Genomic DNA, 27,430 nt, shown 5'->3' with positions numbered 1-27,430 from the left:
TCTGCTTCAACCATGACAGATTTTTAAGGGAGAATAATAATCAAAGTGAAATGGTTTTGGGTGCGAAATTTAAGGCAGTTGCTAGCAAATTAATTAAATTTTTTTTTACTTCTCAACAGTGTCTGAAAGTGCATCAATCCCTGGCACCCCTGAATGACTATATCCAATTTGGAATTTTTTTTTTCAATTTTGTGGCATTGGTTAAGGTATGAGTTGCTTGAGGTGACATAAACTTGTGTTGTTTTCTTTGCAGTGTCAAGAATAAAAATGATGCACACTAGAGGATGTGCATTAATTTCTCCCCCGAAGGAGAGATTAAGGTTCAGGGTAACTTTTTGCTGAGTGGTTGGTAAATGCCTGGAATAAGCTGCCAGATGTAGTGGTGGAAAAAAGTGATCGTGTTCTCAGTGGATACCTGAATATTGCACCTTTCACACTTGCCAGTGGTCCCAGGAATCGAACGCCAATCAGCCTTTAAAAGTGGCAAGTGTGAAAGCAAAACCTGCTCAATGCCGGGGATTGGCAGCCTCGACCCCTAGTACAATCCCCGGCGTTGAGACCAGGCCAGTGTGAAACAGGCAATTGCATTACAGGCACTTCCTATTAAAGGTAGAACAGACAAACACCAGGGATAAATCCTTGCAAATGTGAAAGCGTTCAGTGTCCTGGTTAGGGGAGTGGTCTAGTGTGATAGGCCAAACTCTCATTCCTATCCCGGGAGACTGAATGGCCGATTTACCATTATGCAAGTGTGAAAGGGACTTCAGTATTATGTAGAAGAGAGAGATTGATACTTGGAGCTACTTCACAGAAACTTCTTGTTCTGGTGCATCTTTTTAGATGGCTGTGAATTTGCTACAAAGTGTACATTGGAGAGCTGTTGCCATTTCCTTTCAGCAAAACCAGCTCCTGCTTCGCCTGAAGTCCAAGCACATGGATGATTGGAGAAAAGTAAGTAAAAAGTTAATTAAAGTAGCTCTAGGTTAAAAGCAGAATTAATGCAATTTTTTTTGGATTACAACTTTTTCTGGTTAACAAACTCCCTTTGGGCAAGCAAAAATGTTCCTGAACTAGATCTAGCAAAATCACTGCCTACCTGGATGAGACATACAAGGAGATTGCCAGAACAAAAGGCAAGACCATTTTCCCCACCCCCCTCAAAATGTAGAAATTAACAGCCATTAAACAAAGCCTCCAACCAGTATCTCTGGCAGCCCCTGCTGTAGCTGTTTCATTGTCTCCTTTTCACAATAAATTATCAAGTAGCTCAGTTAACACTAATGATAAAATTTAAGCCATTTAATTGTGATACACAATGTTGTCATCTAATTTAGAAAAATTTTGCTCAGCTTGACGGTGTGAATAACTTTGATTTAAGGGACCATAATTGTAATGGGTGAATAAGTGTCCCGAACTCAACAAGGCAAAACTGTTTACTTACTAAAGATGCATTCCATGAACACCCTTTTATGACCAAGTTTCTAAAAAGCAATATTAAAATCAATATCTCTTCATACGTAGTTTCTCATGAAAGTAATGTGGCTGAACACAAGCCACATAATTTATCCATCCTAAAAGATAACTTGAAAGGATTACATGTATACACAATAATGAGCTCTCCAGTATAATTTTGCTCACTCAGCCTACAGCCCATGTGGAATAAACCCACTAATTCAGGACCTAAAACTACTGAACAACTTAGGATAAATTAATTTCATAATACATTCATCACAAAGCAGGCAATCTTTTGTATCACTTTTATTCATAACTTTATATTAATGAGCCTAAAACAACAGAAATTTACTTGGAAACCCGTTAACTACAAGGTTCAAGTGCAACAGATCCAACACAAGAAAAACAGCAAATCAAAACCCTACACTTCTAATAAAATGATAACTAAAGTGAAATTGTATGCTGCCCCTCAGTTTAAAACTAAAAATGAGGCCACTGATCTTGGAAATCCATCCACCTTATTCCCAATTTCCCCTATCTGTATTGCTAACAAACATGTTTGTTAAACTTTGATGCAAAAGAAATTGGAAATATCCATAAATCAATATTGAACTGATGGGGAAAAGCCAAGGTTGCATTCATGTACAGCACACCAACCTCAAACAATATTTACAAAAAGTGTGTACACACATTGAAGTGACCATCTTCAAAGAAACATCTGACTTTCCTCTTGTTCCCTGATCAGGAACATTTCTTAGATATCTGTATAAGGAAGAGAAGCAACAACAGCTCATCATTAAAATGTGCCAGAGCAAAGGCCCCTGATATAGTACTGAAGCAGGCCTGACTGCAGTACTTACCTCTCCTGCTATTTTGCTCCCTGCAACTGGTTTTGACTACTCTAAAATTAAGGCTAATCTGCAAGTTTAACTGAATATAGAATTGCTTAGAGGGGAAAATAAATAGTCTTCCCACAGCTTTCAATGCAAGCCAAAATATTATTACAAGCTGCGGTTTAAGTTTTCTTTTAAATACAATTCTGGAGCTTGCAGATAGAATGTGCAAATAAAAAAATATTCCCGTCATGTATAACTGGTCCAAGTTGCATAATAAAGAGAGGTACTTGACTGGTTGCCAGAGAGGCATGATGGCTCCAGTATTCCAAGATTACAACCATACAAATATGTCCAAATTCAAACCTCTATATTCTTGGGTTAAAACCAAGACATCTATTCCATTTCATTCCTACTCGGTAGGGGAGAAGCAGTAAACAGCATGTTTGCCAGCATGCCACTTCAAAGTTAAAAGTCATTTTTTAATAACATATCAATAATAATATATTAAAATGGCAGTACCACCATTCTGCACATCATCTTCCCATGTCAAATGTGGTTCTTTCCTAGAAGTAAACACTGCATTTAGAGTGTGAAACAAAATTCCACACTTAATCCTGTACAGTTAAGTCCCACATTCCTCATGATCAAATTTCTTCTTTGCATGTGACTCATCTTTCCTTGACATGGTTCTGTGATGCTGCATGGCTGTAAAGGATTTCCGTCAGATCATCCATGACAACAGTTTCCTTGGGATCTACCAAATTGAATTCCCTTATAAATAACATAAAATGCATATACAGTGCATTTAAATGTCCATGCAGCTCCAAAGCAACAGTCTCCTTGAAATGAGCCCAGTAGATGTGCGTCAATACATGGAACAGATATCTACAAATCTTTTTAACTAAAGACTCAAAGGAGTTTGGAAATTCTTTGCCTGTAATTAGAAAGAGAAACAAATTTAGATCTTGTTAGTTTAAAACAATATCGTAATTAAGCTAGACTCCCATCCTCCCAGACTAAAATGGAACAATTGCATTCAGACCAGAAAGTACGGTGCATTTCTGTGTTGCATTAATCCAGACAACCTCAAGATGAAAGTGCAGACACTAAAACTGGTCTTGTGATTCAAGGATGAAGGAAATCAACTGCTCTTCTAGGTTTGAACAATGACTTTTCTGACACGTGATCAATTGGAACAGGTGTCTTGCAAAGCTGAGTTATTACTACTCCAACAGAATCTTGTGCATCCACTATTTTTTGTTGTTGTTGCCTATCCATTACTGTTTTTAATCAGAAGAAAGCAGTACCAATGGAACTAACGTCAGATAGAAGAAGACTCCACTTTAGCAAAGCCAAGTCCTTTTCTCAGAATTCTCTCTTCCAGATGCACATCAAGCAAATGCCAAAAAAATCTTAGAGATCCTAAACTCTATATTCCATCATTTTCAGGCATAGGAAAATGCAATTACATTTTTGCTAGATCATGTAGAAATTTTCAGTGACCAAGGGCCAACAACATTAATTTAAATAAAAAGTTGAATCATTTATTAATCTGATAGAAATTGATCCCTGCATATAACTTAACTTGCATTCATAAACATCCTTTACATGAAAAGAAATATTGCAATGCACCAGATAATCCAATCTCCCTCCTAACAAACATGTATTTGTCTCAGGATAAGTCATTATGTACCTATGCTCAGTTCAGGAATAAGTACAACACCAGTTAACAGAACAAATTCCTCCTTTCAAAAAATACCATAGACAGGATATTTTCTCACAACTAATGTGCATTATTAGTCCTTCTGATAGACAGGGACCAAGCTTAATTGAAAACAATGTTCCCATATATATTTCTACTACTATATCCTACTACAATCACAGTGTTTTCAGCCTATCGTGAATCACCCATATATATTATTATGCAGAAAGATGACCAGTTTCTCCCATTCCATATCCACAGATTCAGATCATCTGCCAGCAGAGGGAGCAACACACCAAGCACTGCAGTTGCAAGGAACTCAGCAGATCGGATAGCATCCATGGGTCATGGTCAATGTTTGTATCCTTTAGTCTGCAATTTCTCAGCTTTTAATTGGAAAGTACTCAGAAGTCGAAACTCAATTTTGCCACGTTTCAGCTGGTTTTCTTTGATATTTAATAGTGTTATCAAAATTAATGAAACACAACCTGAATCATTGTCCAAAGTCTTTTTCTAGATTCTATTCTCTGCTCCAAAGAACAATTGCAGCTAGTGTTAAAGGACACAACTTAAGGTACCACAAAAATCACAAGATTGGTCAAATATTTAAAAGATCAAATTCTAAAATACATAATTTTTCCTATTAAGCTGGTTGAGTCTTGTCATATGTTAGTGAGAGAGGCATTCATAAAAAATGATGAATGCATTTTCATGTTTGGAAAATCTGGCACTATACAAGTTCAAGATGCAGCTGTGTATTTTTCACTGATAGAGACTATCCTAGAAAAAGTCATAAAACAAAGGTTTGTAATCCCTTTCCATCCTGTGACATTACCTGACCAGCAATAACCCATAACAATGACTGTCATGTTCCATATTGCTTTGCCCTTTCAATTAAACAGACTAGACCAAGATAATTTTCTAAGATATGAAATAGTCAATGTTGGATCTGATATTTTCCCTGAAACCACCACGGGCCATCTTTTGTATCATAGGCTGTAATCACTGGCTCATTTTGATCGTTCACTTTCTCTGTTAACATCTTTATTCACTCTTATCTTAACACTGAACCCAATCTCCCTCCTAACAATTTTATTTCCAGTCACTACTGTTTTATCATTTACAATTCTGGGTCAGCAAAAGTTGCCCAGATTTATCAAGATCGAACCACCCCCATCTTCAATGGCATTTTCTGATTAAATCTATGAGGACAAATCTTGGTTTACCCTTCAGCTGCAAATAAAACTTGAAATGTCATAATCATTGCCTGATGCACTCTGTCGGGTCTTCCACATTTCAGGCTTTCTTACCTCAAAGTCATGGAGTAGCACCGTAGTCTCCAATTCTTCTCGTGTCTCTGACTATAAACTAACTCTCTGCCAGGGCAATCCATCTGAGCAAGTGTTTATTTTCTCTCTCCCCCTATGTAAAAAATAGGATTCAACTCCCTTCTGAAAGCCACAACTAAATCTGCCTCTACTATGCTATGATTCAATGCAAACTAATTGCTGTATTAACTTTTTCCCTCATGCCAGCTTTAGCAAATCAACTTTTTCCTGGAATATTCCTCCCCACTTGTCAACTCCAAATCATGCAATTACAATTCATCAATCCCTATAAAAGGTCTCCTTAACTTAATTAGCTCCTTTTCCTTAACATTTTAATTCCATTATTCAGATTGCTCAAGGGCTTTACTCCATTCTCTGACCATGACAGATCTTTCAACCCCTTTCATTCCATTAGCCCTTAGTCAATATCTTTGAAAAGGAAAGCCACCAACTGAGATCTCCCACTTTGAGCTGACCTATATTAACCTACTCCATAACAATCTTTCAGATGTCCTTATTGCACAAACCACCGCACCTGGCAAAGAATTCCAAAATACTTATCTCCGACATCTCCCCTAAACTTTCTTCCACTCACCTTAAACAGATGTCCTCTGGTTGTTGTTATTCTCAGCCCAGAAAAAAGATGCTCACTATCCAGTCTATAATCTTGTATACCTCTAAGTCACCTCTCATCCTGTCACTCTAAATAGAGAGCGACTCTAGCTTGCTTCATTAGACATGTTCTCCAATACAGGCACATCCTGATTAATCTCCTCTGCACCTTCTCTAAAGCTTCTATATCCTTCCTGTAATGAATCAATCACAACTGAATGCAATACTTTAACTGTGGAACTCAATCCTCCAACTAATGAAGGGAAGCACACCATACGCCTTCTTAACCTCCCCATCAACTTGCGTTGGACCTCAAGATCCCTCTGTTCATCCACACTGTTGAATCCTGCCAATAACCATATGCTTTGCCTTCAGGTTCAATGGCTTCATCAATGACTGCATCATTGTGTGGTATGCTAACTGCAAAGTGTCCACCCTGGTCAATACAGAGGATTATCAAAACAGACAAAAAGATCACTTGGGTTTCCCTTTCCTTGACAAGATGTACAAGGAGCATTGCTTAAAGAATTATAAAGGATTCTTTCCATACAGCACAGTATCTATAACCCATTACCATCAAGGAGGAGGTACAGTAGCATCAAAGTCATGACTGACAGGCTGGAAGATTGATGAACAGCATCCTGTAACTGAGCAAATCATCCCAAAATATTTATTTTAAATTATATCTTAAGGTGATTATTATGTGCTGTGTATTGTGTGTGCACCATGGTGCGATAACAAACATGACCTTCCAATGTGCTCTATCTGCCATTTCTCCACCCAACCCTGCATCTGGTTTGTATCATGTTGTAATCCACAACACACCAACCATTGCATCATCTACAAACTTCCTGACTCACTCCTCATTTCTTTAACCAAATCAATTTTATTTATATCTAAAAAATCACAACAGATCCCTGTAGAATGCCACTCATCTCTGACTTCTAGGTAGAGTTCATTCCATCTACCTTCTGCAGGCAAGCTTATTCTTAATCCAAATAGGCATGGTTCCATGGACGCCATGCTTCATGACTACCATGGGGGACCTTGTCAAGTGCCTTACAAAAATCCACAATTATTATATCCACCACCAATTTCTTTTGTCAGCTCCTTGAAAAACTCAATCAGGCTTATGCTAAACTAATTTTGAAATTAGCAACTTGGAGCTATATGGACTCTATTTCTCAAACTCCCAAGAAGTACATTTAAATGAGATAATCCTAATGTAAACTGAATAATTTTACAGTTCCAACTGTGTAATGACATTCAAAACTGCACCGTTTTCATGCTGATTCATGAGTTGTGACATTACCATCTTTCGTGGCACGCAACATAGATATTTAGACAGACATCAACTCAAAAATGCCAGGAACATTCAGTAGCTTGGCCAACATCTGTTGAAAATAAAAATGAGCTTCCATTTCAGATCGATGACTTTTAATCGGGACCTTTTACTTTTCAATCAAATATCCAGGAACCCTAACCAAGGAAAAAAAAATGCATCACCTACCATATTTTGTTGGGAAGATATCTTCATCGGTCACAAACTTTTGTACAGAAGTCATTACGAAGTCCACATATTGTGGGGCTGTGCACTTGATTTTCTTTCCCCTTTCATCATACCAATAACATTGCCTGTTCAGAGGAAGAAACTTCTCAATTCTACATGTACCAACCGAAACCTCAAAGAAACTTCTGAAAATAAGAAAAGTAATTTCCTAGTCACAAACTTAACACAACAGCAGTTTTTTTTCTCTCCACTTTGTCAGTATTGCTCTGAATGAGTAGAAAAGTTACTTAATGAAGTGATGGGAAGATGAAATTTTGTACAGTATTTACTCAGCTCACTTTGAAGCCTCTAAATACGTTTTAGAAAATGTGTTCAGCAACCTGTGTCCTTTAGGCTTAGAGTTTTGCCTTTGTTGCAAGCACTGTCCTTGGTGTTAGATTATATATTCAAAGCCAAAACAATATATAAGTCAGGATTCTTTGTCAAGTGCTGAAATGTCACAGATATGAATCAAGATGCTGGGAATCTGTTTAGCAACCTCTCTGAATTAGAGCACAATCTGCATGCCCTTGTCAATTCTGCTAACATCAGTATCAGATTAACTAGCCATTTTATACTTTGCTCTTTATGGGTCATGCTGTGCACAAATTGGTTTGCTGCATCTGCCCATAAATACTATAACATCTCAAAATAATTCATTAAAAACATGCCTTCAACACTGACTTGGTGAACTATTCAAAAATCATTGAAAAGTAGCAGAATAATTGAGCAAGGTTAGCATCAATAAATCTGTAAATTAAAAACTGACTGCAGTCTTACAGCAACGTTAAGACAGCAACTTTTTCAGTTACATGATCAGACTTGCTCCTGTCACAACCATTTTTGATTCTGAATATTTACTGTACTGTGTTCATGTTTTAATGTTCTGAACATAATTTTGAAAGTGGAGAACTGTACGCATTTATTGTAATTCTAAGTTTACAATTGATATTCAATCAAAAGGCACTGAAACAGCTACTCTCTCTGGACCAAAGTAATGTCTCACTTGTAAATTTGCTTCACTATGTTAAGAAACTACAACGATTTAAAAGGTGTACAAGACATCCATAAGGTGACATTTGGAATACAATGTGCAGTTCGAGTTACCCGGCTATGAAGCATGTAATTAAGCTGGAAAGGGTGCAAAAAAAGACTCCGAAGGATGTTACCAGTGATTGAGTTTCAAGAGACTCATGCTCCCTGGAGGATAAGAGGTTGAGGGATGACCACACAGATGTTTACAAAAACATGGAGGGGGGGGGGGCACAGACATTCTTTTTCCCAAGGTTGGGAGTCCAAAACAAGAAGGCGAGAGGAGAAAGATTTTAAAAGGGACCCAAAGGGCAACGTTTTCCACAAAGAGTGCAGTGGTGATTTGAAACAAACTACCATAGGAAAACATTTATTCTGATGCATAGAGGGGAAATGTCTAAAGAAATATCGGCAAATAGGACTAGCTCAGGTGGCCAACTTAGCTACCATGGAGATGCTGGGCCAACAGGTCTGTTTCTGTGGTGTGCATAGCTACTTCATAATTGGAACTCACAATAACTAAACTCTCCGATTTGTTTGTGCCAATTATCCTCTCCCATTCCTGTGTCAACCCTTCCCTGCTACAGTTGCAAGCCAGTACATACCCACTTTTGCATGCACTGACTTGCAACTGTAGCAAAAAAATATCTAGCCAAAAGCAAACAACAGATATGGATGAGAATGTTATTTAAAAATCTGGATGGCTTGGATAATGGAGAGAGTCGAGTGGTGGCGCACATCGATGAATAACAGAGCAAAGAAGAGTAAAAGGGCACATGGGAATGAGAATACACGAGGGAGACCAGTTGAGAGCACTGAAAATAACTAACTACATTTCTGGTTTCAATCTCATTCATCTCCATTACTGCTGGTATTGCAACATCATTGTGTGAAACCTCAGTATCCTATTAAATCCGCTCCAATAGAAGATCCTGAGATTTGTTTTCTCTTGAACATACAACCTACATACTTCTTCCACAGTGACTTTCCTCACCTTGCCATCTTTTTTACTGATTCGAGCCTGCTCCTGCTAATTGGCTTTTTGGAGTTAAACCCAATTACTTCATTTCTTACAACTGTGTTAATTTTTTTTATTCACATCACAGTGGAAGCCGATTCCGGCTTTTATTCCTCACCTTCAGAGCATGCATGTCATGCTTACATAAATGGAAGTCAGAACAGGTCAGAAACAAACTTCATGTTAACATATCTTCAAAACATTCAAGAAGGTGACACCTATCATTGATAGCTTTCAATTTTCAAAAATTGCAGCTCAGCTACAATTGGCTTTTGGGATTAACAATTTATTAGTTTTAAGTTAGACTTGAGAACAAATGCAAGGTACAAATCAACCTCAACATGAAAATAATGGTTTTGAAGAGGTTGCAGGTAGAAGTTTCAGTGATTGCACAGAACCAGAGTTACTTTTTCCCACCAGCTGTATCATAGAAGATGATTACTAGTAAGAAGTTCTGTTTCCAACCCAATATTTTTAAAAGGGACAGCCTTCTCACAGATAAATTTCACTATATTAGTCATACTTATAGTAACAAAGTGCCAACGGCCATTTATGTAAAGAATAAATAAGGTACAAGAAAGTAAAGCAAATATTTAGCCTAAATTTGTCACACAATCATTTGAATACAGATGGAAGGAAATAAAGCACTTTCCCACACTGAGAATGCAGTGACAACCGAAAAGCTTTAAGCTTTACAATTATTTTTCTTTCACAGAACTCTCAGAGATACTGATTCTTCAGTCCCACTGTTATTTTTCAAATTGTGTCTGTGAAGAACAATAATGATAAGCACCACTTAATGAAAGCAAATACGTAAAAGTGAAGGGAAGGAACTGGTATTTCCACATAGCAACAAATCTGCAGTACTCCACAAGCCCTAAAAAGGCTTTGAGGCAGTAGTACAGATCCTGCTCTTAGAAAAACATACTTTAACCATAGAAGGGACCCAGTACACATGAATTGTTCATGTGAAAGCTGGCAAAATGAAAATGGTCCTTATTTGGCAAAGATACTAAAACAATCTCAGTAAACAGCTCCAGAGAATAGAAAACAATGTTGAAAGAGCCACGTGTAATAACATCATGGTGCTGCCAAATATTAATAACAAGATCATTCCATGTGGTTCTCGTCCTCACCTTTGTGATTCCTAGATAATTTACAATGGATTTTTTAAATTTACATGAAAATTTATTACCATAGACTCTGTGGCAGCACTTGAAAGCCAGTGGCATCTAGCTAACTCTGGATGTAATATAGTAATTTGAATCTTGAGCTCCCTGTTGAGGTATAATACATTATCAATGCATTATTACTATTCATCCATTTGGCCATGTGAGAAAAACAGGTGGTTGAAGATCATTACCTCAAACTTGGCACAGAATATATGGTTCGATCCACTGCAATAACTCTGCCCTTTACTTTTCTAAGACTTGAACTATTTACACTGGAGAGACATCTACAATGATAGTTCCATAACATACCCCCCCCCTCCCAATCCACAAAGGTTGTTTGTGCACAACATTATAATATATTGGTCTTAGCATGAGGAAATTGTGAATAAAGGCTATTTCTGACTTTTCAAAGTGATTTAAAGGATACCTTGACATTTTCATCAACTACATAATGGATATACTCTCCCAATATCCTGATAAAATCTACATGTCATTCAGTGAACAGCACCAAGGTAGGGCATCTGTCCCATTTCCCAATACTATGTGAGACTTTGCTGGGAACAAACTGCCTGCTGCATAGGATTATCACAGCAAGATTGAACTGCATTTTTAACAGGCTGAAATCCATTCAAAAGCTGCAAAGTAGCATCCACTGATTGCTTATTTAGAAAAGCTGTTTTTTTTTAAAAAAAAGTGAAAATAGCTGAAGCTCTCTATATATCTCAATAAATGTTATAGTGTTTGGAAAAATGAAGTACATCTTTTGAAACAAGCTTTGGAGGCTCCCTCAAAAATCAAGCACATTTGCAATCTTCAAGCTGACTATGAATATCTAATAGCATAAATGGAGAATTGTTGTTCACATTAAAATGTCTCATATTCTCCTTTAAAAAATCTTGTATTTACAAAGGTAATAACTAAATCTCAGTTGTTGGTTCAGAGAAAAGGTAGAGGTAGCTTGCAGGTTAGTTTATCCCAGTGACTCCCTGGAAAACAGCTGAAATTTTTAAATTCAGTCAAAAGATGTAGTTTCACTATTTACCCAGCCTGGTAAGCTCAGTGAATAAAATGAAGTGGATTTATATTAAATTGCAGCTTGATAGGTTAGTACCTAGTCACTAGGTCAAAGATGCTGAAGTCCATGAAAGCAAGCCATAAGCAGTACTCATTCCACATGGAGTGAAACAAGTAAGTCTGCAGACACTGTGATTGCAGAAAATGCATAAAAGTACTGGAGAAACTCTCTTTCTCTAGCACTTATGGGTATTTACTCATTCCACATCATGGGACTTCGACAACTGCCACACCCCTGCTCCTTGTTGTCTTAAGGCATGCAATTCAAATAATTGAAGGAGTTCAGTGGGGCTATCTTAAGCTGCAGACTAATTTAAGACTAATTTATTTTCCATTTTCAGTGTTAAATTAACAAAATTAAAAGAAGCAGATCATTCAAAATCTTGAGTTATCTTTCTGAAAAAGCTCCATCTGTATGCAAGATTCTTTGGCTTGGCTTCGCGGACGAAGATTTATGGAGGGGGTAAAAAAGTCCACGTCAGCTGCAGGCTCGTTTGTGGCTGACAAGTCCGATGCGGGACAGGCAGACACGGTTGCAGCGGTTGCAGGGGAAAATTGGTTGGTTGGGGTTGGGTGTTGGGTTTTTCCTCCTTTGCCTTTTGTCAGTGAGGTGGGCTCTGCGGTCTTCTTCAAAGGAGGTTGCTGCCCGCCAAACTGTGAGACGCCAAGATGCACGGTTTGAGGCGTTATCAGCCCACTGGCGGTGGTCAATGTGGCAGGCACCAAGAGATTTCTTTAGGCAGTCCTTGTACCTTTTCTTTGGTGCACCTCTGTCACGGTGGCCAGTGGAGAGCTCGCCATATAACACGATCTTGGGAAGGCGATGGTCCTCCATTCTGGAGACGTGACCCATCCAGCGCAGCTGGATCTTCAGCAGCGTGGACTCGATGCTGTCGACCTCTGCCATCTCGAGTACTTCGACGTTAGGGATGAAAGCACTCCAATGGATGTTGAGGATGGAGCGGAGACAACGCTGATGGAAGCGTTCTAGGAGCCGTAGGTGGTGCCGGTAGAGGACCCATGATTCGGAGCCGAACAGGAGTGTGGGTATGACAACGGCTCTGTATACGCTTATCTTTGTGAGGTTTTTCAGTTGGTTGTTTTTCCAGACTCTTTTGTGTAGTCTTCCAAAGGCGCTATTTGCCTTGGCGAGTCTGTTGTCTATCTCATTGTCGATCCTTGCATCTGATGAAATGGTGCAGCTGAGATAGGTAAACTGGTCGACTGTTTTGAGTTTTGTGTGCCCGATGGAGATGTGGGGGGGCTGGTAGTCATGGTGGGGAGCTGGCTGATGGAGGACCTCAGTTTTCTTCAGGCTGACTTCCAGGCCAAACATTTTGGCAGTTTCCGCAAAGCAGGACGTCAAGCGCTGAACAAATACTAAACATCCAAGTGTGCACCATTTCTTAGCACACTTCTAAAAACCTTTTAAGATTTGGCCTCATCCTCTCCCAACGCAACCCAAAACTTCTGAATCATTTGGCATAAATGATAAACCTTGATATTGCACAGTTTATAATGAAAAGAATATAAAGAGATCCATTTTTAAAAATATATAAAATCAACTTGAGACAGAATATGAATTCCTATAGGACTAAAATTTTAAAATCACAGTACAGGAGTAAAGGAATATTGATGGTTTGCATATGCTTTGCAGGTCAAAGGGCCTGATCCTCAGTGTTGAAGCACAAGAGGACTAGCATTGTACTGAGCATCAGAAAAATAAATTGGTCTTCCACCAATTTATCCCTGCTATGCAATATCATTGCTTGACAGTAGTTTTAGAAAATATTGTGGGAATAAGGAAAGGTAGATATTGGTGAGGAAATCCACCAGTGTCTTCAATGCACGATTACTGTTCATCCATTTGGCCAATAAATTTGAATGGTAGTCAAATGGAAATTTAAGCAATTATGAATGCCAACAGTATAACTTTAACCTCCACAAATTCCACCATGTTCAACATGATTACATTCCACTTTCTGCAGGGAATCGCCCTTTGGTACCTACCCATGTCAGCAAGAAATGGTGCAATTGTGCCCACACCTCCTCCCTTGCCATTCAGGTCCCCAAAGTGTCCCCAAGCGACACTTCGCTTGTAAATCTGCAGGGGTCATCTATTGCATTTGGAGCTGCTGTTGTGGCCTCCTCAACAAAACACTGAATTTCATGTTCACGACAATTGATTCTGATTCTGGTCAGAAAGACTGGACACAGAGTAAGGGATTGTTTCATTGAACACCTTCGCTCTATCTGTTGCATAACAGAGACACCCCAGTGGCAATTACACACAGCATCCCCACATCAACATGTGTATCGACTTCAATGAGACAAGACTGGGAAAACTTAAGCTGAATTAGAGCCTGCAAATTATCAAAGTGGCCGAGGGCTCAGGTCAGTGAACATCTACTCAGATCCCTCATTAATCAGCATTTCAACTCGCATAAAATAATCCAATTTAATTTATTTTTAGTCAAACAAAACTTTATGAAGTAAAATCTGCAACAAAAATTTAGTTTCACCAAAGCGTGGTAAATTATGATTTTACTTTTACCTTTGGAAATAAAATCCTTTAACTCACATTGACTAGGTGCAAGCAACATAAAATTGCCACCAGTTTAGTGCTCAGGTTTATAAGTACAGTAAAACCCCTGGTATCCAGCACCCATGAGGATTGGTAGATATGTGAATTTTCCGATTGCTTGAGACTGCAGAATTTGCAAAAGGCAAGACGCGCCAATTTTAAACTTCCCTAATTTTTACCTAATTATTTTCCGCAATTTTTTTTTGCCAGTTTCTTGATTTTTGGATAACAATGGCAGAGGTCGACAGCATCGAGTCCACGCTGTTGAAGATCCAACTGCGCTGGGTAGGTCACATCTCCAGAATGGAGGACCATCGCCTTCCCAAGATCGTGTTATATGGCGAGCTCTCCACTGGCCACCGTGACAGAGGTGCACCAAAGAAAAGGTACAAGGACTGCCTAAAGAAATCTCTTGGTGCCTGCCACATTGACCACCGCCAGTGGGCTGATATCGCCTCAAACCGTGCATCTTGGCGCCTCACAGTTTGGCGGGCAGCAACCTCCTTTGAAGACGACCGCAGAGCCCACCTCACTGACAAAAGGCAAAGGAGGAAAAACCCAACACCCAACCCCAACCAACCAATTTTCCCCTGCAGCCGGTGCAACCGTGTCTGCCTGTCCCGCATCGGACTTGTCAGCCACAAACGAGCCTGCAGCTGACGTGGACTTTTACCCCCTCCATAAATCTTCGTCCGCGAAGCCAAGCCAAAGAAGAAGAAGAAAGAAATCAGTAATGCAGTATGGAAGTGCTGGAACACTAGTTTTATTCTTCAATGATTCAAATTTCAAGTTCAAGTTGCTAAAAATGACGGGAAGCAAATGAGATTCTGAATGTGCTGCTGTGCCCCTGCATTCCCATCTGGATGGCAAAAAAATTTGCTATTCCGAAATATTTTTCCCCAATAGTACCATGCTGGTGGCAAAACCCACATTTCTGGTCCCAAGTTAAAAGTTACTATTATATAGTCTTCTTTGGCTTGGCTTCGCGGACGAAGATTTATGGAGGGGGTAAAAAGTCCACGTCAGCTGCAGGCTCGTTTGTGGCTGACCAGTCCGATGCGGGACAGGCAGACACGATTGCAGCGGTTGCAAGGGAAAATTGGTGGGTTGGGGTTGGGTGTTGGGTTTTTCCTCCTTTGCCTTTTGTCAGTGAGGTGGGCTCTGCGGTCTTCTTCAAAGGAGGCTGCTGCCCGCCAAACTGTGAGGCGCCAAGATGCACGGTTTGAGGCGTTATCAGCCCACTGGCGGTGGTCAATGTGGCAGGCACCAAGAGATTTCTTTAGGCAGTCCTTGTACCTTTTCTTTGGTGCACCTCTGTCACGGTGGCCAGTGGAGAGCTCGCCATATAATACGATCTTGGGAAGGCGATGGTCCTCCATTCTGGAGACGTGACCCATCCAGCGCAGCTGGATCTTCAGCAGCGTGGACTCGATGCTGTCGACCTCTGCCATCTCGAGTACCTCGACGTTAGGGGTGTGAGCGCTCCAATGGATGTTGAGGATGGAGCGGAGACAACGCTGGTGGAAGCGTTCTAGGAGCCGTAGGTGGTGCCGGTAGAGGACCCATGATTCGGAGCCGAACAGGAGTGTGGGTATGACAACGGCTCTGTATACGCTTATCTTTGTGAGGTTTTTCAGTTGGTTGTTTTTCCAGACTCTTTTGTGTAGTCTTCCAAAGGCGCTATTTGCCTTGGCGAGTCTGTTGTCTATCTCATTGTCGATCCTTGCATCTGATGAAATGGTGCAGCCGAGATAGGTAAACTGGTTGACCGTTTTGAGTTTTGTGTGCCCGATGGAGATGTGGGGGGGCTGGTAGTCATGGTGGGGAGCTGGCTGATGGAGGACCTCAGTTTTCTTCAGGCTGACTTCCAGGCCAAACATTTTGGCAGTTTCCGCAAAGCAGGACGTCAAGCGCTGAAGAGCTGGCTCTGAATGGGCAACTAAAGCGGCATCATCTGCAAAGAGTAGTTCACGGACAAGTTGCTCTTGTGTCTTGGTGTGAGCTTGCAGGCGCCTCAGATTGAAGAGACTGCCATCCGTGCGGTACCGGATGTAAACAGCGTCTTCATTGTTGGGGTCTTTCATGGCTTGGTTCAGCATCATGCTGAAGAAGATTGAAAAGAGGGTTGGTGCGAGAACACAGCCTTGCTTCACGCCATTGTTAATGGAGAAGGGTTCAGAGAGCTCATTGCTGTATCTGACCCGACCTTGTTGGTTTTCGTGCAGTTGGATAATCATGTTGAGGAACTTTGGGGGACATCCGATGCGCTCTAGTATTTGCCAAAGCCCTTTCCTGCTCACGGTGTCGAAGGCTTTGGTGAGGTCAAAAAAGGTGATGTAGAGTCCTTTGTTTTGTTCTCTGCACTTTTCTTGGAGCTGTCTGAGGGCAAAGACCATGTCGGTGGTTCCTCTGTTTGCGCGAAAGCCGCACTGTGATTCTGGGAGAATATTCTCAGCGACACTAGGTATTATTCTATTTAGTAGAATCCTAGCGAAGATTTTGCCTGCAATGGAGAGCAACGTGATTCCCCTGTAGTTTGAGCAGTCTGATTTCTCGCCTTTGTTTTTGTACAGGGTGATGATGGTGGCATCACGAAGATCCTGAGGCAGTTTACCTTGGTCCCAACAAAGCTTGAAAAACTCATGCAGTTTGGCATGCAGAGTTTTGCCGCCAGCCTTCCAGACTTCTGGGGGGATTCCATCCATACCTGCTGCTTTGCCACTTTTCAGTTGTTCGATTGCCTTATATGTCTCATCCAGGGTGGGAACCTCGTCCAGCTCTAGCCTTAGGGCGGCCGAAGATCGTGCAACCCGTGCGCCAACTCCGGCCCCAGGCAGCAATTGGGGGCAGGGTGTCTGCTCAATGAGCTGCAAAGACTGGACTTGGCTCATTTCCTGTGGTTGTGTGCCACTTTGTGCGTTTGTTGCTCATGTGACCTACAGCAACTTTGGTTCACGCGTTGCACGGTGGCTCCAGTACCACAAGAGGCCCGGTGTATTGGGTGGGGTCCCCCGTGCCGCAGATCGAGTTGCAGGCTATGTCCTTGTGGTTCACGAGTTGCACGCCATATCCTGGTGGTTTACGAGTGCAAGGGGGAGACGGCGGCCCCAGTCCGGGCACAGGGAGAGCAGCAGCGGCCCCGCCCCGGTCCGGGCGAAGGGTAGACGGCGGCGGCCCCGATCCGGGCAGGAGCAAGGGGGAGACGGCGGCCCCAGTCCGGGCACAGGGAGAGCAGCAGCGGCCCCGGCCCCGGTCCGGGCGAAGGGTAGACGGCGGCGGCCCCGATCCGGGCAGGAGCAAGGGGGAGACGGCGGCCCCGGCCTCGGTCGAGTGAGGCAGGCGGAGGCCCCGGTCCGGACAGGGAGTGGGAGACGGCGGCCCCAGTCCAGGCACAGGGAGAGCAGCAGCGGCCCCGGCCCCGGTCCGGGCGAAGGGTAGACGGCGGCGGCCCCGATACGGGCAGGAGCAAGGGGGAGACGGCGGCCCCAGTCCGGGCACAGGGAGAGCAGCAGCGGCCCCGGCACCGGTCCGGGCGAAGGGTAGACGGCGGCGGCCCCGATACGGGCAGGAGCAAGGGGGAGACGGCGGCCCCAGTCCGGGCACAGGGAGAGCAGCATTATATAGTAATGAAAGTCAAAACCTAATTTATGCAGTTCTCTCAATGACCTCAAAAACAAACATTTACAAATTTATATCCTTTTAAGCTTAATTAAAAAGCTTCCCACCAGCCTAACAGGGTGCTTGCTGTGATGGATGATTGGAACGCAAATTATCACACTCAAACCATCAGGAGTACACCACTTTGAGTTTATGACTTTTGAGGTAGTTCTGAATAAATTCCAAGGAAAACTGTTGCCCTTACACCAAAGAGCCTACAAGCTAAAATGCATTCAAGATAAAAATTTGCAGCAACATGAAGAGGGCATGTAACATTTATTATCTGAGGGGTAAAACACTAGTAAAAAGAAAAAATTGGTGCTGGACCCCGTATATCTCAGGGCATGCAGACAAACTGGTTGTTGTTTCACTAACTCAATTTACTGTTTTCCCAAAAGCCAACTATTACCTGAACAAAACTTTAATAAATTATAAAACCTAAATAACTTTGTTCAATGAGCTTTGTGGTTAAAATGGAGTGGAACTGAATGTTGTCAACCACAAAGGGTGTTGCAATGGATGATGACATCAATAAGAAATGGAATAAGAATTATTCTTTATGATTCATTTTTATTTCCTTCAAGTCCTAAAAGCCATAACTGCTTTTAAATGTTTGTACTCTTTCATTCCACATTCGGCTGAGAAACAACTGTCACTAAAACTTTTTTTATCCCTCAATTACAAGAGTAGAATTGTCTAGGTTTAAGTAATATTTGCTTGGAAAGGCGCTTTATCAGGAATACCTGAAAATATCTTCCAACCTGCAATCAGACAAGATTTTACAATATTTACAGGCCTCATTGCAACACGGCATAGTTCCATCTCAATTTTATTAAATGATGGAAACATTCATTTGGTCAAGTAGCATCTGTAGAAGAAGAACGGGGTAGCATTTCAGAATTTAAAAAAACCTTAATTAACACTGGGGAAGTAAAGAGATACATTAGTTTTAAGTTGCAAAGAAGGTGGAGCAGAGATGGATTGATCAAGGAGAACATCTCTGAAAAGCCAAGGACAGTCACCCAGATGATCTAATACTTATCAGTCAGTAATAATAAAGGGGCAAGTTAGAACTAGCGAAAACAAAGAAAGGGACATATCAAACTTATGAAATGTAGGCAAGAGCTGCTAATAAACCAAAAGCTAAATTGCAAATTCTTAAGAGAGAAAAAACGTAGTTTATATAACAGATAACTGGCCCATTTTCATCAAAGCCATAAGTTGTTGAAGTGCTAGTCATTTCAACCACTCTTTGGGTTTCAGGTTCAGAAATCTTCTCATCTACATTTCACAGCTTTTATGTGTCTCTTTCTTTAGCTTTACTATTGGGGGGAAAAAAATAGCAGCGCTACCGCTAGTGCAAACCCATGGGGAGTGGAGACAGTGCTCAGTCCAACCACTGACAGCTCCATACAAACTTTAAATGGCCTGCTAAAGGAGCCAACTCGTTCATTTTAAAATGGGTCTAGCAGTACCTATGTTCGGCAGCAGCCTTAAGGGATTCCAGACTTTGGGGAAGCAGAGGACTGGCACAGGACACCAGAAAACCGGGATGCCAACCCCATTTGAGGAAAAGCCGAGCAGATGACCCATGGATCGGTGATCACAGTGTCAGTGAGGGGCTGCATGCTGTTGGCGACTCGAGGTGAGGATCCCACACAGGCCTCTGAATGCTGGAGACTAGCTGAAGGAGTACCAGATATTGGGATGCAAGAGGGGGCTGAAGGCGAATCCACAGACACTCAGCGATTCTGGAGGACTCTTTTGCTTCTCTTTCTCTGCTGTAAAAGGCGCCTGGCAGTTTTGATGACAAAACTGCCTGCCTTATGGCAGACTAAAGCGAATTTTGTGTAATATTACACCAATTTTATTACATGACAACAAAGGACTCTTGAATCTTGATAACTGGTCTCATTCTATTAACTAGATGACTCCATAACCAATCAGGATTAACATGCTTTGCCTCAGCCAATCAGAGATGTTCTGTTTAATCCCTCCTTAATGTTCTGCAACTTAAACCCAACTTTTCTCACTTTACCAGTTCTGATCAAAAGTCTTGAATGAGAAACATCAACTTTGTTTCTTTTTCCATGGATGCTACCTGATGCACTGTATTTCCAACATTATATTTTCATTTTAAACTTTAGACCTACATTTTATTTTTAAATGTTGCATCTTGATTTTTAAAATGTATTTGCATTAATAACTATTAAGAAATTATAAATGTGGACATAATTTACCAAGGATTAACGTCATCCATATATTCACGTTCCGTGGATAAGATATTTCAGCTATAAGGATAGACTGGAGAAGCAGGGATTATTCTCCTTGGAGCAAAGAAGGTTGAGAGGAGATTTGATAGAAGTCTACAAGATCATGACTGGTTTAAGAAGGTAGATAGAGGGAAGCTGTTCTCATTAGCAGGTGGTGAATTCATCGCCTGTAGGAATGGGGGAAACAGAAATAATCAGTGCCTTTTAACAGGAAAAAGGACAGGCACTTGAGCAAGAATAATTTGTATGACTTTGATGAGAGTAGGGGAATGGGCCTGAGAAGATAGCTCCACTGGAACCCATCAGACTTGACAAACCAAATAGTCTCCTTCTGACCCATAATGATGCTACCATTTAAAAATGTATTCTTCAGTATTGCTATTCTGTTGAACACTATCATTTAGTATATTGAAGGACAACAGTAAACACTCGATATGCATTTTTTTTAAACTCGTCCGATGATAAACTTGGGAACTACTATTATTTCTTCAAAGCATCAGCACATCATTGTACAAAATATATCTTTGGCTTGGCTTCGCGGACGAAGATTTATGGAGGGGGTAAAAAGTCCACGTCAGCTGCAGGCTCGTTTGTGGCTGACCAGTCCGATGCGGGACAGGCAGACACGATTGCAGCGGTTGCAAGGGAAAATTGGTTGGTTGGGGTTGGGTGTTGGGTTTTAAAAACAAAATATATAATATTGAGATAAATATCAAAGAGAATCTGAAGGCAAACATTTTACATCAATGAATATTCCCATTGAAATTCTGATGGCTCTCAACACACACCAATGCATAATTATAACTTTGCAATCTATACTCTGTTCCAAATTATACTTACGTATTGCACACAGTCATCGTTTGACACGTATCGCCAGTGCAGAACTCAGAGATGGTGCTGTACTGAAGGTTTATGTGATTGAAGAATGTTGTTGCTAAGAATTTGGGGAAGGAAAAGAAACTGTTAAATGCCAGCCTTTATGTTTGGCATTGTTCACCAGAAAAATCATCACAAAATTATTATTTAATATCATTCCATGAAACACACCAAAAAGGATTGATGTAAAAGTTTGTTCGTGTATCAGCATGTTTAAAATGGACAAGAGATTGGATTGAAAACAGCAATTTAAGTGACTTTCCATTCACTTCAGTTTAAGAATACTAAGTACTGAGTACAGCTATCACTAAAATTTTACCTTTAAAATTCTTCAGATGGCGAGGGTATTCTAAATTTAATTGCAAGTGTAATTTGGGAAAAAGAATGAAAATATAAACCTGGGAAGGGAGGTTAACAGAAGCAATTTTAGACAAGTTGTCATTGTCTGGAAATACCTAACATATTGAAACTTGAAATAATTAGCAGATTGTGGTTCATATTATAATTTGTTCACATGCACATTTCTTCCTTGTTGTTATTTTCCAGAAGGTATAATTCTTAGACAGCGCACACCAATAATTACTTAACCATCATGCATATCACCACCAATAACATTGATAAGTTGGATCCTCAGGGCACATTCAAATGTGGAAACATTTTGTAATTTTTCTTACACAAGCAGAGCTGCTTTTCTACTGACATAGTAGATGTCATCAAACCATTGAGCTGTGGGGGAGGCCAAAATAGTCTATCTAGAGGACCATGCCAAGCGTACAGTATAGGAGGTATCAACAGTCATGGAAAGTGAAGAACCAACTTTGGTTACGGAGGCTGTTGTGAACAGGGAGAGAGAGGATGAGACTAGAGCCCATACATTTACATAACTGTGATAATGGTGTGCTGGATTCCCATCAGGAAGCAGATATTATTGCTAACATTACAGTTAAATGCTGTTACAAATGCCATGATTAATTTTGTTTCATTTTTCTGTGATTTTTTTTAGATCTAAATTGGCACCAGAGCATGCAACTTTTTGAAGTTGAATGGCATGCAAAAAAACTAAGCTTCTCAATTATTTCTATACACATGGACAATAAAGAATTCAATTCTATTTGTCTGCATAAAATGAATTTCATTCAGATTTTAGTTATTTCCAAATACAATGCATTTCACTTGTTACGAGAATAAATGGCATAAAAATAAAGTCTCTGGCTCAACTTGGTCCTGTTTAAGTTTGCACTCCATAGCAGCTCCACAATTCCTCTCTTCAGAAGTTAACACAAAGTAAGAGTTAAAAATGTACTTGCAGTTGCAGTCATCTAAATGAACAGCAGGAACTTACTATTGCTGGCTAGCCATTCATTAAGGTCAATTTCATGTGGTAAAGTCACCAGTTCTTTAAAATTGAAATCTGTTATTCTGGCTTTGGTATATTCAGGCTCCAGATACAATTTCTTCTCTTCTGTGGCTGTTTTTTTACCATTTGGCTTGGTCTTAGACTTTCTAAAAGAAACAAACATCAGATTAAATCAATGGGATTTTTTGGATACAATTCAATTCAACATTGTGTATTAAGTATTCTCCTAACTATCACATAGGAAATTCAACATGCCATGTAGTTTTGCAAGACAATTAAATTACAAACAAAATGAGCATGGGAATGGAGAGCAATGCCAAGAAACTATCCCATTCCCAGAAGATGCCAGACATAATTACTGTACATTAACACCTGCTCTCCCCTCCCTCCTCATTTCCTGTGTTAGCCATGTCCAAATGGAAATGTCTTCCTTTGTGATAACCCTACCAAGCAGTAAAATAGAGCACAACACTTGTACGAGACTATTTCCTTCATCCATCTAAATTTTGGAACTGTACCTGCTACTTAAATGATCAAGCAGAATTCTGCCTACTATACACTGCAGAGACACGATTTATGCAGTTATTAAATTCCACAGCCAAGATAGAATCATTTGAACATTAAGCTTAAATCAACTTTACAGCCTTCTTTTTGGTTACTAAAGTGAGGAAATAAAAGTGATCATCAATTAAATATCATTCCCTTCAATGGACACGAGCTGAAAAGACTTAATGACGCAGATGCCTTTCTATATACATTCCTTCATCACATGCTTATACTGAAAGATTCCTTGGTTAAACTTTAAACATAATGATTTCTACCATTAACGTTAGGAACTTCTTACAGCAGAAATTTGTGTAAACTTTCTGCTCTGGTGGCAGTGACGGAATTTATTTGCTAAATTCCATTCGGTAATTTTTCCACCAAGATCCCTAAACATTTTTAGGGTGTGGCTGCAGTCTAAATTGACCACTCCGTAAGAAACTGGACAAATGAATATGACGACCACCCACGTTCACCCTCCGTCAAACTCACAACATCGGAAGGCAATGTAAGTGTGCAATTTTTTTTTGTGGAATATTTCCTTTATTTCTATGTAAAAATCATAATTGCTAATTTAAGTGGTGAGGTAAATGAATACGAGAAATTTGCATTTAGCATTCTGCAAGAACCAGTATAATATTGCAATCAATCAATACAGTTACACCATTTAATGCAATGCAATCCAAATAAATAGAGGACTGCTGCATAATTTTGAACAAAACATTCAAATTTTAATCATATTATTTTCTTCACAGTCTACTGTAATTCAAATCGGGCTAAAAAAAACCATTTAGAATTTGTTCTACTGAAATTGATCAAAAGTTAAAGACTCCAGGTACAAAAATGTGCATTGTTGATTGAATACTGGCAGCAGATTTCAGATTTATTGTCAGAGTGCATGCATGACATCACATACCATCCTGAGATTTATTTTCTGTGGGCGAGGCAGAATTACCACTTATTGGTACACAAAAAAAACTGTACACAGTGTATACTTGTCAACAAATAAAGAACTGTAAACAGATAACAATGTAACCTGAACTGTGCAATTCAGAGAGAATAAAAAAGTCAATAAACTGCACGAGTCCTTAAGTGAGACCCTGATTAAGTTTTTTGTTGAAGAGTCTGATGGTGGAGGGGTAGCAGCTGTTCCTGAACCTGGTGGTGCGAGTCTTGTGGCACCTAGACCTCTTTCCTGATAGCAGCAAAGAAAACAGAGCATGGGCTGGGTGGTGTGGATCCTTGATGATTGATACTGCTCTCCAACAGCAGTGTTCCCTGTAGATGTTCTCGATAGTGGGGAGGGCTTTGCTTGTGATGTCCTGGGCTTTGTCCACTACCTTTTGTAGGGCTTTACTCTCAAGGGTATTGGTATCCCCATACCAGACTGTGATGGAGCCAGTCAGCACACTTTCCACCACACATCTGTAGAAATTTGCCGGGGCTTCTGATGTCACCAACAAACCTCTGCAAACTCCTGAGGAAGTAGAGGTGCTGGCATGCTTTCTTCATGATGCCTTTAGTGTGTTCATTCCAGGAAAGATCACCCGAGATAGGACCTGAAATAAACCACTGAAATACTGTTTACTATTTTTTTAAGGCATTGAATAATCATTCCATTTGTTCAATCTCTTCCCTGATCATGGGGATCCCTGCAAAACAATATTAGACCCAATTCCACTGGCCTGATCATTAAAAATTTTTTTTAAATCAGGAACTATTGTATTTTGAAACACAAAATATGCAACAACAAAAAACCTTCCAAAAACAAGGAAACAAATACTGGATTGAACAATGTCATGTTTTTATCTAGAGACCTCACTGGTTGGACAGGAAGAAGGGTTGAAGATCACAGACACATCATTGAATGCCAGACCTACCCACACCACAGTTGGTCACCGTAGTTGGTCACATATAGTCACAAGAACCAGAACCTGGGTCAGCCCCCAGGTGCTAGGTATAATACTTACTGGATGCATCACAGCATTATATGAGAGCTGCAGAGGGTGGTGAAGAGGTAAATGCCCCCACCCCCCACCAGAAACTCCAGAAGAAACCTTCTCAATGTACTAAGTAGAATGTGTCAAATGTCCAAGCTGATGAAGATAGCAAAGCAGTGCTCAGTCTACCAGTCACTGACACCTGCTATGGCACCAATGTCCTTGTAGCCTTTCACTTGGATAATTATACAATTTAACAGCTACTGCTTGTAGCAAGAACATGTTCATCGCCTCTCCAACTCTGTCATGGATGTCGCCAGGAGGATTGTTTTGTTTCCAGGGATTTCTCAAGCTCAGAAAAGAATTTCTCTTTATCTTTGTCTGTTGATTCCAATATTGGGGTGAATATGCTTATGGCATTAAAGTGAATAACAGCAGCAGAGAAGACCACTGCTATGTCCCTCCCTCCTCTCCCTCTAATCAATGTGATTATTTGGATCGTTTAAAGAGGGCTTATAAAATCAGTGAGGACCCTTACCACCCTGCATGCAGCATATTCCAGCTACTCCCGATAGGAGAAAGATACGGAAATATCAGAGCCAAATCCACCAGGCTGAAGAACAGATTCTTCCCACATGCAGTGAGACTGCTAAATGACTTCTTTTTCAATTTTTTTAAATTGGTTTTTAATAATAGATACAGTACAATAAAGAAAAGGGAGGGGAATGGAAGGTTATGTGCAGGGTGCAAGTAGGTGGGACTAGAGGAGAGTACTTAATCCAGTGCAGACTAGAAGGGCCAAAATGCTGTAATTGCTATATGGAAACTGAAAATACAGAGGGATCTTGGGGTTCATCTCCTTACATCCCTCAAGGTAGTTGCTCAGGTTGATAGGATAGTTAAAAAAGCTGATGGGGATTCTGGGCTTCATTAAGAGGGGGATTGTGTATTAGAGTAGAGAAGTTATGTTGCAGCTCTGGTGAGACCACATTTGGAGTATTGTGTTCAGTTCTGATCACCTCATTATAGGAAGGATGTGGAAGTTATGGAAAGGGTGTAGAGAAGATTTAACAGGATGTTTTCTGGATTGAAGGGCATGTCTTAGGAGGCAAGGTTGGCAAAACTGGGCCTTTTCTCTTTGGAACGTAGAAGGATGAGAGGGGACTTGATCAAGGTCTACAAAATTATGAGAGGCATAGATAGGTTGGACAGCCAATACATGTTTCCTAGGGTGGGAATAACAACCACAAGAGGACGTATGTATAAGATTAAAGGAGGGAAGTAGAGGGGAGACATCAGGTGCAAGTTTTTTTTTTTTTTTTTTTTTTTTTTTTTTTTTTTTTTTTTTTTTACACAGAGAGTTGTTGAGGCCTGAAATGACTTGCCAGGAGTGGTGGTAGAGACTGAAACATTAGGGGCCTTTAAAAGACTATTAGATAGGTACATGGATGAAAGGAAAGTAGAGGGTTATAGGATATGGAGGGTTTAGCACTTTTATATGGTTCAGCACAACATGGAGGGCCAAAGGGCCTGTACAGTGCTGTAGTGTTTTAATGTTTATCTATAATCAAGATAAAACTTCAAACAGTATAATGGCTTTTGAACTGCAATAACTCTGAGACTCCACTATTAATAATATTTATTTTAAATATATGTATGGTACTTGTCTATGTGTATGCTGTTATGTCAGCTTCTGTGATTGCACTATTTTGCACTGCGGACCGAAGAACGTTTCGAAGGGTTGTACTGGTACAATCAGATGATGAATAAATCAACTTAAGAGAATCATGAGTCAGTTAACGCACTGGGGCCATTAATTTAACATCAAAGTATCTCATTTGTTGATGGTAAAACCAAACCCACGATGGTGGCATTTATCCTCATTTGACTGCAGGACTAGTTTGCATGTTCATTGTGTCACAATGGAACGCTCAACTTCTGCCTGACCAAGTTTATTACCATTTTATGCATCAAATCGAATGCCAGACTGAAGTCAACAGACTTCCAAAGGAATGTGTTTTGTTGGCATGGAAAAATAAAATAATTTATAACTTTTAGCACTCCTGTAGATAGAATGTGACCAGAGGTGCTATATACTTCAGTGAATGTCAGTCATCACTAGGTGATCATTTATTAACTTTAGTTCCCAACCAGAAGTGAAACACTAACTCGAAGCATTTATACACAGCTTAGCTTCATTCCTGGACATTGTCCATATGCTCATACCAAGTTTCAGAATTCTTGAGAATAATATCTCTTGCCAATAAACTCTACTTTTCCAATTCAGTTTATGCAAAGAAAAAGAACAGCAGGATTGCCAGAAGCTCTTTTCTCCCCATTCTTACAAAAATCTTTTTCCTTAATAGGTAACCTCAGCTTCATATTTCCAAGGCTTACCATTAACATTGCAACAGAAGCTTGGATA

General features: G+C 40.3%; 1 protein-coding gene across 7 annotated transcripts in view; it reads right to left on the bottom strand.

Moving 5' to 3' along the window:
- Positions 1–1,743: 1,743 nt before the first annotated feature.
- LOC138743999 (MOB kinase activator 2-like) overlaps positions 1,744–27,430 on the bottom strand; it is a 138,382-nt gene continuing 112,695 nt past the window's right edge. For 6 of the 7 annotated variants that reach the window (XM_069899531.1, XM_069899544.1, XM_069899540.1 and 3 more), the window contains 4 exons: positions 22,508–22,668; positions 21,130–21,223; positions 7,441–7,625; positions 1,744–3,222 (listed from right to left, as the gene is read on the bottom strand). In XM_069899531.1, coding sequence (XP_069755632.1) covers positions 2,957–3,222; positions 7,441–7,625; positions 21,130–21,223; positions 22,508–22,668 — 706 coding nt within the window. In that variant the 3' untranslated portion in view covers positions 1,744–2,956. The remainder of the gene's footprint in view (positions 3,223–7,440; positions 7,626–21,129; positions 21,224–22,507; positions 22,669–27,430) is intronic. The other variant, XM_069899535.1, reaches the window with a different exon arrangement.

This window comes from Narcine bancroftii, chromosome 1 (genome assembly GCF_036971445.1).
Source record: "Narcine bancroftii isolate sNarBan1 chromosome 1, sNarBan1.hap1, whole genome shotgun sequence".
NCBI lineage: Eukaryota > Metazoa > Chordata > Chondrichthyes > Torpediniformes > Narcinidae > Narcine > Narcine bancroftii.
This window is presented reverse-complemented; position numbering and strand designations above follow the sequence as displayed.